Raw genomic sequence first — 15,071 nt, 5'->3', positions numbered from 1 at the left:
ACAACCAAGCAATGACTGGAAAAACTATAAACGACTGGTGATAAAGCAATGAATTTATTTTTTTCTTGTAGGAATTTAATATGAATTGGCATTTTGCACAGAGTAATGAACATTTCAGTGGCTCAGTTTTTTTTTTTTAATTGCAAAGCTAAATCAATTCTCTAACTGTAGCGTTAGCGAAAACAATACTGACGGCCCTCGTGCATTAAGCAGCGAGCACGTGCCACGTGCCAGTGTTTTAGAATTACAAAAACCTAAAGTTAAACAGTAGTAGGATACCACATTTCAGGTTACGAGTAGAAGATTAAAAACAAAATGGGGGTCCTGTGTGGCTCAGTCGGTTAAGCATCCGACTTCGGCTCAGGTCATGATCTTGCGGTTCGTGAGTTCAAGCTCTGCATCAGGTTGTGTGCTGACAGCTCGGAGCCTGGAGTCTGCTTCGGATTCTGTGTCTCCCTCTCCGTCTTCCCTCCCCCACTCATACTCTGTCTCTCTCTCAAAAATAAATAAGCGTTAAAAATAAAAATGAAACAGGTCTCCCCTGGCTCAGTTCATGGAGCATGTGACTCCTGATCTCGGAGCTGTGAGTTCGAGCCCCATATCAGGTGTAGAGATTACTTCAATAAATAAACAAACAAACAAAATGTAAAACAAAACAAAATAATACTATACTTAAAGCAAGTATTTTTTACTTCATGTTTTTGTTGGCCATTTGTATGTCTTCTTTGGAAAAATGTTTATCTGATGAATGTCTTTTAAAGACTCCAAATCTAAAAATCTACCACCTTTTTTAGACCGTGACTAGAAAGACTTAAGTGCAATAAGGAGATGATAATATGTGATCTTTTTTTTTAGAAGATGTATTAGATGTGCTAACAAATAATATTTCTAGTCTAATACTAGAGTCATGCAACCCACTAGTGCACATCAAAACTTGCTGACTTGACTGTGACACTGATTTCAAGGGGCAGCACGTGAGTTGCAAAAGAAGCTGCAATGCTAGGTAATTATGGTACCTTCCTGTAGGCTGATGTTGCATTGCCCTGGAGCATTCTACATTGCCCAAGTTGTGTAATAAAAACATGTGGTTCTCACTCTCCCCAACTCCCTTTTTGGGGGAATAATTCATAAAGAGGGAATCTAAAGTTCAAGTCCTCTGCTTGTAAACATTTTCAGTTATTAATGATTTCTTCTTTCCAGTATGGCCTTAAAGACACTGAAAAGGGGTTACTGTGTTTTTTTTTCTTGTGAGCACTTGCCCATTTCCATTGAGCTCTCGACCTTCAGGTCTTTTTATAAATAAGAACAAAGCATGTACCCAATAAAGTGCATTATAGGAAAAAATTGCTAACAGATTATTTTTGTAACCACTATTTACAAACTGACCAGATGGCCACAGACCAAAGGCTGTCTGATCAGTTTTCTAACCAGGGAAGTTCTGAATCCAGCTTCTTCACTTGCTTCTCCACATGCCTGGACACAATTTATCCTTTTCCCAAGTACTTGCAGAAGAACTTACTTGTTTGGCTGCTACTTTGCTGACTGGGTCAGGAAGCCACTGCAGCTTAGGTAGAGGCAGCTGTGGCCCATGTGGTCAAATGGCCTGGTGGGGCATGGAGAGGCCTCTAGTCTTGTGTGACTGCCAGAACGCTGCTGTTTGTACCCAGTGCTGCATGGACAGAGCCTGGTGTTGAGGGAAACCATTTTTAGTATCCTGCTGGTCACTGAGATTTTTCTGGTATGTTGTAATGGTAAAAGATGTGACTCAAAATGAAGATATTAGCGTTACAAATATTTATGCTCTGAATAACATTACATTAACAATCACAAAGTGAAACTGCAGACTTTAACAAGGAACAATAGTCAGAAAATAACTAATGGTAAAAGGTTTTAAATAATCTCAGCCTACAACAGGACAATTAGATAAAAGGTAAGAATATGGAAGTCTTGGGGCTCCTGGGTGGCTGACTCAGTTAAGTGTCCGACTTTGGCTCAGGTCATGATCTCATGGCTCGTGAGTTCAAGCCCCGCATCAGGCTCTGTGCTAACAACTCAGAGCCTGGAGCCCACTTCAGATTCTGTGTTTCCCTCTCTCTCTGCACCTTGCCTGCTCATGCTCTGTCTCTCTCTCCTTCAAAAATAAACATTAAAAAAAAATTTTTAAGAATATGGAAGTCTTCAGTATACGTATTATGGTAAATCTGATTGGTACATATCAAACTCTGAATATTGAAAGTAGAGCAAAGACATCTTTTTAAGTATTCATGGAAAATTCTTAAGAATTAGACCACCATTGGGGCACCTGGGTGGCTCAGTCAGTTAAGCGTCCAACTTTGGCTCAGATCATGATCTCATGGCCCGTGAGTTCGAGCCCCATGTTGGGCTCTGTGCTGACAGCTCAGAGCCTGGACCCTGCTTTAGATTCTGTGTCTCCCCTTCTCTCTGCCCCTCCCTGACTCATGCTCTGTCTCTCTGTCTTTCAAAAATGAATAAACATTTAAAAAAAAAGACCATCATAAAAACCTCAGTAAATCTCAAACAGTAGAAGTTGTACAGCCTTTCTCTGATCACACATTCAATAAAAATAGAAATTAAAAACAAACCATTATCATCTGGAGATTTGGAAATTTTCAAGCAACTTTTGAATCAAAGGTGAAATTTAAGAAAAATTGCAGAATATCTAGAAAATAATAATAACAAAAGTGCCGTATTGGTGGAGTATGGCTAAAACAGTGTTCAATGGAAAGTTTGTAGAATTCTGTAGAATATTTAGAATTACAGAATTATATTAATAGAGAAGAAAAAAGTATGTAAATTACATTCAACTCAAGAAGTGAGAAAAAAGAACAAATAAAGAGAGCAGAAGATAAATGGGAGCAATTTAGGTAACAAAAATAGTGGAATAAAATCTAGAGTTGTTTGGGCAGAAATCAGCTGTCAGTTAGGTGAGTCCATTAGCTAACCTATTTTCAAAGGGCAGGGAAAGGAGCAAGTGAAGGTATCCAGATGCAGAAAAATTAATAGGATTACAAGGGGGTTCTTGGCCCAGCTAAGTGCAAAAGAAATTAAAACTTACAGGGCATATATTAATTTGAGAAAATGTAATTTAGTAAAACTGATTACAGAGAAGAAAGAGAATCTAAATAGGGAAGAAATACATAAAATTCTCAGAGATGCAGTCCCATGAAAACACTAGGCTCAGATTGATAGAATATTATCAAATCTTTAAAGAATTTGTAAAATCATTATTATTTAAATTACTACAGTGCACAGAGGAAGAAAGGGGCCAATTATTTTTATGCAACAAGTATTTGACACCGATACCTGACCATTACACACAACCATAGACGCTAATATTCTCCACTTATGAAAATTGATGCAAAAAATTTTAAATAGATCACGAGACAATCTAGCAGCACAGTGAAAGAGCAGTATACTGTGACCAGATGGAGTTTATCAGAAATATAAAGATTATTTGATATTGAGAAATCTATTAATATAACATACTAATATATATGAAATCTATTAAAACATATGAAATGTGTGTCATCCTATAGATGTCAAAGAGACTTAAAATTCAACATCTATTCTAGATTATTTTTTAATTATTTTTAAAATATTTTTTATGTTTATTTTCGAGAGAGAGAGAGCAGGGGAGGGGCAGAGAGAGAGGGGGACAAAGGATCTAAAGTGGGCTCTGTGCTGACAGCAGCCCAACACGGGACTCGAACTCATGAACTGCAAGGTCATGACCTGAGCCTAAGTTGGACTCAACCGACTGAGCCACCCAGGCACCCCTATTCTAGATTCTTTTTAAAAGACCACCCCCCCGCCCTAAAATTAAGGAAAAACTAGATACAGGCGTACTTTGTTTTATTGTGCTTCACTTTAAAGAGCTTCACTATTGCTCTTTTGCAGACATTGTGTTCTTTTTACAATTTGAAGGTTTGTGACAAACTTGCAATGAGCAAGTCTGTCAGCACCATTTTTCCAACACCCATTTGCTCACTTTGTGTCTGTGTCACATTTTGATAGTTTCTGCAATATTTCAAGTTTTTTCATTATTACTATATTTGTTACGGTAATCTGTGATCAATGATCTTTGATGTTATTATTGGAGTTGTTTTGGAGGGTCAAGAACCACTCCCATATAAGATGCCAAACTTAATTGATAAATGTTTTGTGTGTTCTGACTGCTCTACCGACCAGCCATTTCCCTGTCCTTCTCCCTCTCCTTAGGCCTCCCTGTTCCCTGAGACACAACAATAGTGAAGTTAGGCCAATTAGTAACCCTACAATGGCCTTTAAATGCTCAAGTGAAAGGAAGAATCATATGTCTCTTACTAAATCAAAAGCTAGAAATGATTAAACTTAGTGAGGAAGGCATGTTAAAAGCTGAGACAGGCAAAAGCTAGGCATCTTGCCTCAAATAGTTAGCCAAGTTGTGAATGCTAAGGAAAAGTCCTTGAAGGAAATGAAAAGTGCTACTCCAGGGAACCTGTGAATGATAAGAAAGCACAACAGCCTTCCTACTGATATGGATGGAAAAAAAGTATTAATGGTCTGGATAGAAAATCAACGTGGCCATGCCTTAAACTTATGAGTAAGGAAAATCAACGTGGCCACATTTCCTTAAGCCAAAGCCTAGTCCAGAGGAAGGCCCTAACTTTCTCCAATTCTGTGAAGGTTGAGTGGTGAGGAAAATAACAAAAGCAGAGTTTGAAGCTAGCAGGGGTTGGTTCTTGAGGTTTAAGGAAAGAAGCTGTCTCCATCACATGAAAGTGCAAGATGAAGCCTGTAGTTCTCGAGAAGATCCAGCTAAGATAGTTAATGAGGGTGGCTACACTTAACAGATTTTCAGTGTAGACAAAACAGCCTTCTATTGGAAGAAGATGCCATCTGGAACTTTCATAGCTAGAGAGGAGAAATCACTGCCTGGCTTCAAAGCTTCGAAGAACAGACTGACTGCCTTGTTAGGGGCTAACACAGCTGGTGACTTTAAGTTAAAGCCAGTGCTCATTTACCAGTCCAAAAATCCTAGAACCCTTAAGAATTATGCTAAATCAACTCTGCCTGTGCTCTGTAAGTGGCACAACAAAGCCTGGATGACAGCACATCTGTTTACAATGTGATACACTAAATATTTTAAGCCCACTGTTGAGAGCTACTGCTCAGAAAAAATGATTCTTTCCAAAATATTACTGCTCACTGACAATGCACGTGGTCACCCAAGACTCTGATGGAACTGCACAGCAAGATTAATGTTGTTTTCGTGCCTGCCAACACAGGATCCATTGTGAAGCTTATAGATCAAGGAATGATTTCAGCTTTCAAGTTTTATTATTGAAGAAATATACTTTGTAAAACTGTAGCTGCCATAGGTAGTGATTCCTCTGATGGATCTGGGCCAAGTAAACTGAAACCTTTTAGAAAGGATTCCTTTTCTAAGAACATTTGTGATTCATTAGAAGAGGTCAGAATACTAACATTAATTAACAGAGCTTGGAAGTTGATTCCAGCCCGCAGGGATGACTTTGAGGGGTTTGAGACTTCAGTGGAGGAAGTCACTACAGATGGGGTGGAAACAGCAGGAAAACTAGAATTAGAAAGAAGTGGACCCTGAAGGGGCGCCTGGGTGGCTCAGTCGGTTAAGTGTTTGACTTCAGCTCAGGTCATGATCTCACGGTTTGTGAGTTCAAACCCCGCATCGGGCTCTGTGCTAACAGCTCAGAGCGTGGAGCCTGCTTTGGATTCTTTGTCTCCTTTCTCTGTGTCCCTCCCCATCTTGTGCTCGTGCTCTCTCTTGCTCTCTCTTGCTCTCTCTCTCTCTCAAAAGTAAGTAAATAAACATTAAGAAAAATTAAAAAAAGAAGTGGAGCTTGAAGATAGGACTGAATTGCTGCAATCTCATGATCAAACTTTAACTTATGAGGAGTTGCTTCTTATGGATGAGCAAAGAAAGTGGTTTCTTGAGATGGAATCTACTCCTGGTGAAGATGCTGTGAAGACTGTTGACATCACAAGATTTAGAATATTCCTTGAACTTAGTTGATAAAGCAGCAGGAGGGTGTGAGAGTGTTGACTCCAGTGTTGAAAGAAGTTCTGTGGCAACAAGGTCTATCAAACAGCATCGCATGCTACAGAGAAATCGTTTGTAGCCACCACCCTGATCAGTCATCAGCCATTGACATTGAGGCAAGACCCTCCACCAGCAAGAAGATTATGACTTGCTGAAAGCTCATGTGATGGTTAGCAGTTTTTAGCAATAGAATATTTTTTAATTAAGGTATCTACATTGTTTTTTTTAGACATAATGCTGTTGCACATTTAAAATATAGTACAGTATAAACATAACTTTTATTTGCACTCTGTTGTGGTGGTCTGGAACCGAACCCGCCATATCTTTGAGGTATGCCTATAATATCTTTGAGGTATGCCTGTAATCTCTTACACCATTAAAAAAATCTTGGTCAGTCGGAGTGTGTGGCGGCAGGCTGCACGGCAGAGGTCAGGAGCAGGAGGAGGGAATGGAGCCACTGCAGGCCTGAAAATTAAAAACGATACCAAAACCAAACCACAGCATTTAGCTCAGCTCCAAAAATCAGCGTCTTGCTTAAAAGAAGACAACTGTAGTAGCATCCGTGTCAGTCAGGAGTAAGACAAGGATGGTCACTGTCATTATTCAACTGTGTTCAGAGATTCCAGCCAACAGAATTAGAAAATAGGGGTGTCTGGGTGGCTCAGTTGGTTAAGTGTCCGACTCTTGATTTCAGCTCAGGTCATGATCTCGCTGTTTGTCAGTGCACAGCCTGCTTGGGATTCTCTCTCTCCCTATCTCTCTGCCCCTCCCTTGTTTGTGCGTGCACGCACTCTCTCAAAAATAAACTTAGAGTAAGATTTATTTAATACCCTTTTTACAGCTTTGTTGTATTGAAATTCATATACCATAAAATCCACCCATTTAAGGTGTATAACTCAGTGGCTTTATTCAGAATTGTGTGACCATCATGACAGTCTAATTGTAGAACATTTTCATCACTCGTGAAAGGAACCCCTATATCTGTGAGCTGTCATTTTCCACTCTTCTTCCCCTTGTGAAAAATTCATTAAACATGGCCATATGGGTGTCTGGACACTCCATTCTATTCCATTCATCTATGTCTATCCTTATGCCAGCACCACACTGTCTGGATGATTTTGGCTTTGTATAAGTTTGAAATAGGGAAGTGTACGTCCTGTAACTTTGTCATCTTCCAGGTTATTTTGTCTATTCTGGGTCCTTTTCATTTCTATATGAATTTTAGGGTAGGTATGTCCATTTTTGCACAGAAGCTAGCTGGGATTGTGATAGATTTCTACAAATCTATAGGTTAGTTTGGGAAGTATGGCATTTAAATAATGTCTGATGATCACTGAATATGAATGTCTTTCCATTTATTTAGCATTTCTTCCCATGTTTTGTAGTTTCCGGTGTGTAAGTCTTAACACTTTTGTGAAATTTAGTACTATCTATCATATTCATTTTGATATCGTAAATAAATAGAAACGTTTTCTTCATTTCATTTTTGGATTTTTACTGCTAATGTATAGAAATGCAATTTTTGTATATTGAGCTTGTATGTTGCAGTCTTGAGAACTCATTTATTCGAATAGTTTTTTAGTGGATTTCTGAATATTTCCTGTATATAAGATTAAGTCATCGTGCACACAGAAACAGCATTACTGCTTCCATTTTAATCTGGATGCCTTTTATTTCTTCTTTCCCATGATTGCCCTGGCTAGGCCTCGTTAATGTTGATTGGTTAAAGTGGACATCCTTGTCCTGTTCCTGACCGTAGAGGTAGAGCTTTCAATCTTTCACCATTAAGTGTGATGTGAGCCCTGGAGTTTTTGTGGGTTTCCTTTATCTAGTTGGAGATGTTCTCTTCTGTGCCTAGTTTTTAATGTGTCCGTTTTTTTTTTTTTTTTTTTTTTTTTCATAAAGCGTGTTGAATTTTGCCAAATGTTTTTTTCTGTGTGTGCTCGGATGGTCATGTGGTTTTTGTCCTTCAGTATTCTATTAATATGATGTATTACATTAATTGATTTTCAGATGTTAAACCAACTTTACATTCCTAAGATAAATTGTAACTGGTCATAGTATGTAATCATTTTTATATTTTGCTGGATTTGGTTTGTTAATATAATGTTCTTTTGGTGCTCTGAAACTTAATTTCCAACGTTGGGAAGATGGGGGTTTCCCTCCCACACCAACAATTCAATTCTATTCTGACACCATCTGCCCAGAGATAGCATCAGATTCCACAGGTTAAATAAAGGTTCAGTCCTGGAAGACTGCCCCCTTCCCCAACTTCAGACACCGGTCACAAGCCCAGCCTGTGCTTCTGACAAACTGTAGGTTCCAACAACCCCCTCCATGGACTTTAGATGCCAGTCATAAGTCCAGGATGTTACCTGTACTTGCTGACCAACTGACTATTATAAATCAGAGGTTTCCATGACCCTCTCCTTCCTCGGATTTAATTAATTTGCTGTAATGGCTCACAGAACTCAGAGAAACATTTTACTCACTAGATTACTGGTTTATTATAAAAGGATAAAAGTCAGGAACAGCCAGCCAGATGAAGAGATGCATAGGGCAAGGTATTTGGGAAGCTTCCATGCCCTCTCTAGGCATGCCATTCTCTCCAAATCTCCACGGTATTCACCAGCCTGGAAGCTCTCTGACAAACTTTATTACGTAGGCAGGGTTGATTAGATCATTGGCCATTGGTGATTCAAGCTCCAGCCCCGCTCCCTTCAGGGAATTGGGACAGAGAGTTCCCAGAGGTTCAGGGAATTGGGACAGAGAGTACCAACCCTCTAATAACAGGTTGGTTTTTCTGGTAACCAGCTCCCATCTTCCAGTGCTTCCCAAAAGTCACCTCACAATATAACAAAAGACACCTTTATCACGCTCATCTCAGGATATTCTAAGGGTTTGGGGAGCCATGAGCCAGGAACTGTGGACGAGGCTGAGTAAATATTTCTTATAAATCACAGTATCACAGTCATTGAGGAATTTTGCATGTACATTCACAGGGGATATTCTGTAGTTTTCTTTGTGATGTCTTTGTCTAATTTTGATTAACTTAGTAACACCTTATAGCATGAGTTGGGAAGTATCCCATCTTGTTATTTGCAAGTGTTGTGAAGGATATGTATTACTTTAAATGTTTGGCAGAATTCATTAGCGAAGCCATCTAGTCCTAGACTTTTCTTTGTGGGTAGTTTTAAAATTACTAATTCAATTTCTTTCCTTACAGGCTATTCAGATTTTCTATTTTTTCTTGAATCAGTTTACATAGTTTGTGTCTTTTTAGAAATTTGTCCATTTCATCTGAGTTTTCTCATTTGTTGGTTATAAGCAGTTGTTTACAGTATTCTCATGATTTAAAGATTTCTATAAGATTGGTAGTGGTGGCCCTTCTTTCATTCCTGGTTTTAGTAATGAGTCTTTTTTTTCTTGGTCATTCTAGCTAAGGGTTTTTCAGTTTTATTTATCCTTGTATCCTGTTGTCTTAATCAGTTTGGGCTATTATAACAAAATGCCACAGCCTGGATGGTTTATAAACAATAGAAATTTATTTCTCACAATTCTGAAGACTCGAAGTACAAGATCAGGGTGCCAGCATGGTCTAGTTCTGGTGAGGGCCCTCCTCTGGGTTGCTGAGTGCTGACTTCTTGTGTCCTTACATGGTGGAAAGCAGGTGAGGGAACTCTCTGGGATTCCTTTTATAGGAGCATTAGTTCCATGCATGAGGGCTCCACCCTCATGACCTAATTACCTCCAAAAGGCCCACCTCCAAATACCATCTCATTGGGGATTAGGACTGCAACATACTTTGGGGAGATACACTCAGTCTATAACACCTATTAATGTCAGTAGGCTCTGTAATAATATCCCCTCTTTCTTTTAAATTTTTTTTTTAACGTTTATTTATTTTTGAGACAGAGAGAGACAGAGCATGAACAGGGGAGGAGCAGAGAGAGAGGGAGACACAGAATCTGAAACAGGCTCCAGGCTCTGAGCTGTCAGCACAGAGCCCAACACGGGGCTCGAACTCACGGACTGTGAGATCATGACCTGAGCCGAAGTCGGACACTTAACCGACCAAGCCACCCAGGCGCCCCTATCCCCTCTTTCTTAACTGATGTTGGATATGTATCTTTTTTCTTTATGTGTATGTACATATTTATGTGTATTTAAGAGTTTATACATACATGTTATATGGTATGTGCACATATATGTATGAGCACATACGTGTATATACACATAACAGATGGTGTGTGATAGAAAATCTCTGAAGGAATATACCAGGAATTTGGTAACATTGGTTGCTTCTCGAGAGGGAAATTGGCAGGAGTCCCAGAGTGGGAGGGAAAAGTTTCACTGATATTTTTCTCTACATTTTGATTTTTATACCATGTTACTCTATTACCTATTCTAAAGAATAACTTTAAATAAATTATTTGAAGAGGGGCTCAGCCAAGGAAGAAATGTCTGTGTTTAAGGACTCTGTCTGCCTTCCTGGGTTCTTGACTTTGGTCCATTGTTACTTTCTCCCATCACCTTCTATTTCTCCTTTTCCCTTTTGGAGTCCGGTGAAGGATCTGAGAAAGATTTCAGGGTGCAAGGTTCTGCCCTTCTTAACTGTATGTGAAGAATAAAACCTTTTTTCTCTGGTCTTCTACAGAGCGACCTGCCGGCTGGGCTGAGTCTGTCCTTGAGGAAGACACATTGGAGCCTGAGCCTGTCTTGCCCAGGTGATCTTCCTTCCAATTCCCCTCAGCTTGCTTATTAGCCCCTGAGTGTATGAGATTCTCATTGGCTCTCCTGAGGCTGATTGAGGGGGACACTTTTTGCTGAGCTCTCTCTTTTCCTAAGATGTGCTAAGCTTTGGAGGCGCTGGTGTGCAGAGGCCAGAGGTGACTCACTTAAGTTCTTGCAGACAAAGAGCCCATGCACTTTTCCTGAGGGAGTAAGGCTTCACAGAAAAATTTGCTGCTCTCCCCCCGCCCCCTGCCACCCCCCCCCCCACCCCCCGGACAGGGGCACATTAGGTATACATACTTTACCAGGTAATAAGAGGAGAGTTGGGGGGTGGGGTGAGGAAAGTCAGGGGGACTGAGTATAAATGTGTCTGTTTCTAGGCTAATTTTAGCTAAGACCATCTGCCTCTTATTAGCATGGGAAGTAATTTGCTGAGATGGAGTTATTTGGGATCGTCCCTTAAAAAACTTTATAAAACCCACAGAGAAAGTGACTTTGAGAAACGTTCAATGTTTGTTGACCGACATCTTCTCCTTCATCCCTGTAGGACTGTAGGTACCATCCAGCACTGTCTTCACCTGACCTCGGTATATACTCATTTCCTGCCCCAGCATGGCCGCCCAGAGGTCACCACAATGCCCTTGGGTCTTGGAACAACAGTGGATTACATCTTCTTCTCAGCTGAGTCCTGTGAGAATAGGAACAGAACTGGTAAGCCTGGTGGGTCCTGGGTTCATAGAAGCCACCCTCAAAAGTCCCTGGGAACAGCTGATAGTAGGTCAGGCGTTTGGTCACATGGCTTGGGCTACTGGGACCTGACTCGCAAAGTAGCAGATTTCATACCTAACCTGGCACTGGTCGTCCTCATCATAATTCCCTTAGGCCATTTGCCTGCCTTTTCTTTTTGCAGCATTAGAGAGAGGTGGGCAGACCAGCCCCACCTCTATTTAAGAGGTAAAAATAGAGCACCAGGAGGTAAGTGGATTTTGAACAAGGCAGCCATTTAGTGAGGGGCGTGGTTAAGTTAGAGATCCTATTTCTTGTTTCTTCCCCTGATAACCAGCAGTGTAGCAGTCTGTCAACCCCATGCCTATCTTATTTAAAGCAAGTCTTTTAAATGTTGGAATTGGTTGCCTATGTTGAAAAATCAGATTTTATGTAGAAAATCTGGATTTCCAACTTTTCTTGGAAAATCTGAAGATTTGGTAAATGCTGAGCCTGGGCATACGTTCTCCATTTGCCGCAGTTTCCCTGAACCCACCTTATTTCATTCATTGATGTATCACAGAGTATCTGAGAGAGTGAGGCCTCAGCCACAGGCAGCAGGGGAAGTGAGGGAGGGTGGGGCATCAAGGGGATGCAGCCTCCCTGTGTAGCTCCCGCAGGCCCCAGCCATGCCCATGCAGTGACCTGTGGCTGCTTTCTCCACTGGTTTCTGCTTTGTGCCCCAGATCGCAGGCTGTGTCAAGATGGGACTCTCAAACTTCTGGGCCGTCTCTCCCTCCTCTCTGAAGAGATTCTCTGGGCTGCCAACGGCTTACCCAACCCCTTCTGCTCTTCAGACCACCTCTGCCTGCTGGCCAGCTTTGGGATGCAAGTCATCGCCCCATGACGGGGCTCCCAGGGGAAGAGAGCTTCTCTTCCGGAAGAGCTCACTGGATCAGAGACTGTGGAAATACCCCATGCTTTTGGAAACTTAGATCCAAGAAACTTCCGTCCCCTCCCCTCCCTTCCCCCCCCGTTACCTTTTTCCTATGGTTAGATTTTCTCCAGGCCTGTCCACGTTCTCTGCCTGTGGTCCCTGCCCACCCCAACCTCTTCCTAATCCTGTGCCGCATACTCAGTGGCCCTGGGAGAGGCCGAAGGGGAGATCCCCCTTCCTTCCATGTATCCAGTGCTCCCCCTTGATTTTTAATTACCAGGGTTGCGGGAGCTATTGATCTCATTGGTTATTTGCTTTCAGGCCGTTTCTTGATGGTATCTTCGAACCCAGTCTTCTTCCTGCCTTCCTGACCTCTGGGCCCAGCCCTCTTGCCAGGCCCGTATAACATGTGAGATGTGCGTAGTGTGCATGTGTGTCCTCTCGGGGTGGGACTGCTCTGTACGGCGTGCCTGCCTCTGATCAGCCCACTTTCCACATGGGGGCTGTCAGCCTAGGGGCAGGTCGAGAGCATGACCTGGCTGCTATGTGTTGCCAGGCAGCAGCAGGAGCATGGGCCCTTCTCCCCTTTTATCTTGTATGTCTCATTAGGCGTTCATCATGCCAACCAGGGCATCCTCATCATCTGGGCTCTGGGAAAGAATGGGCCACACAGCCTGGAGCAGCGGATTCAGGGATGTGCTGCCTGCCCCAGCTGCCTCTGAGCCTCCAACCCAGAGCTCCCACAGGCCTGGCATGCTTTCTCTAGGGCTTGTCCCTTTCCCCAGGCTGCTGTGAGAAAGGCAAAAGTTTGAACCCCTGTATGGAGTCAGTGGGCTGGAATAGTAGTTTGAGGTTTAAAAGGATGAGAAAGAACCTTCAAGAAACTCTTGTCTTGCTGGACTCTGCCCCCTGCAGAACTGGGGCAAGGGTGGGAGTCCTGGTAGGGGAAAGAGCAGGCAGGCTATGCAGCTGCCTCAGCTGGGACCCAAGACCTCAGGGACTTGTTCTCTTCCTCTGCATACCTCAGAAGCAGTTTTCTGTTCCTTTCCTCCCACCTCTTTTTACCTCCTTCCCTCCCCCATTCCTTTCCATTTTGTTCTAGAAAAGCCAGGTATTTAGCTCAGGCCAAACCCTCTCTGCAGAAGGTGGCCTTGGGCAAAGCCTGTCCAAGAACTCAAGGTGGCAGTGTTTTAGGGTTTGTTCCTGCTGGCAAGACCTCAGCTGCTCATTGCCAGTGTTGCCCCTCTAGCACAGGGCTACCCTGGCCCATTCATGGCCTTGCCCTGACCCCCCTGTGTCACCTGCATGCCTTAATCTTTCATAGCTGGGGTACAGCCTAGGTGTTACCGGGCCAGCTGGTCCTCCCAGAGTAGCTGCTGGTCCTTGCAGACTGGCCTTGCTGTTGCCCTGCTTGGCCTTCGGAATGGGACTGAAGGGAGTACCTGAGCGGCTAGATGGCTAGAGTTAGGGACAGTTAGCCAGAGGTTCTCTCCCTTTTTTTTTTTTTTTTGAAAGCCAAAGACCCAGCTTGAATTCTGCTGCTGTGTTCATGGTTATAAGCTTTCTGTGCCTAGGTAGTGGGGAATTTATCTGTGCGTGTATATTTTTGAACATTGTTTCCTGGGTACTGGGCATGTGCCTGTCTGAGCCCCAGGCCCACTTGTCCACACCCCACCCATCGTTCACTCTGTCTCTCCCCAGGTGCCTCCTGAGATGGTCTTAAGTCAGTGCCCTATTGGTTGTCGGGACTGTGGCCTATCACTGTTCTCTTCTGCCAGGAAATGCGGTTTAATCGGCTCAAGATGGCAGAGGGCAGGAGTTTTTAGATTATCTTTTCCTTGTTTTCTTATTTGTTTCTGTTTTGGAATTGAAGTGGGGGTTTTAAGTGGTCATTTAAGCTCTCTTTTCCAAATAAAGGTTTACCATTTCCCCCCTGCTGTTGGTCATTTGTTAGGATCCTGCAGGGCAGGGGAGGATGGGGGAGAAGGTCTGGAGAGTGAGGTGGCCAAGAGGAAGAGACATCCTGGGCTGGGCTCTCAGGTCCTGAATCTCAACCGGAGAAAGGTGTAATCGTCCTGTGATAACTGACACGTATTCCCGCTGCTTTGAGGCCTGGGACGAGCAGGGCTTGAAGAAACCTCGTGCCCTGCCTTTTGTTGGGGTCTAGCTCTCTTCTCCCTCCTCACCAAGCTAGAGAACAGCTCTTTCGGCTTCTTTCATTCCCATTCCATCTGCTACTACCATACCCCTGGTCCACATGCATTTCAGGAGGGTCTGTGCCGAACGTGGGGTGAGAAGTATTTTCCTGGTCAAAGCCACGGCCGCTGTGTGAGGCATGACGTGTGTGGCAGTTGCTACTTGCTGAGTGTCTGTTTCTGGTCATCTCTTTTGCACTGTGGAACCAGAGCTGGACTGTGGGCCATCTGTTGCTGGAAAGGTTTCCTTCCCGGGCCTCACTCTGCTGGTACTTTCGTTTTCCTCCAGCTCCCTTGTGCAGCAGGTCCTTGAAGCCCACATGGCCACGTGAAACCCTGAAACCAGGTGTGGCTTCCTGCCTTACCTCAATGGAATTCCAGACCCCACACCTCTGAATCAGCCTCTGAGCCTCTGAATTAT

The 15,071-nt window shown here is 42.9% G+C and overlaps 1 protein-coding gene across 4 annotated transcripts in view; it reads left to right on the top strand.

Annotated features, from left to right (window-relative positions):
* The window catches only part of ANGEL1 (angel homolog 1), a 38,372-nt gene extending 23,987 nt beyond the window's left edge, over positions 1-14,385 (top strand). For all 4 annotated transcript variants that reach the window (XM_042943873.1, XM_042943874.1, XM_042943876.1 and 1 more), the window contains 3 exons: positions 10,737-10,806; positions 11,361-11,524; positions 12,265-14,385. In XM_042943873.1, coding sequence (XP_042799807.1) covers positions 10,737-10,806; positions 11,361-11,524; positions 12,265-12,425 — 395 coding nt within the window. In that variant the 3' untranslated portion in view covers positions 12,426-14,385. The remainder of the gene's footprint in view (positions 1-10,736; positions 10,807-11,360; positions 11,525-12,264) is intronic.
* The last annotated feature ends 686 nt before the right edge of the window (positions 14,386-15,071 follow it).

This window comes from Panthera leo, chromosome B3 (assembly GCF_018350215.1).
Source record: "Panthera leo isolate Ple1 chromosome B3, P.leo_Ple1_pat1.1, whole genome shotgun sequence".
Classification (NCBI taxonomy): Eukaryota; Metazoa; Chordata; class Mammalia; order Carnivora; family Felidae; genus Panthera; species Panthera leo.
This window is presented reverse-complemented; position numbering and strand designations above follow the sequence as displayed.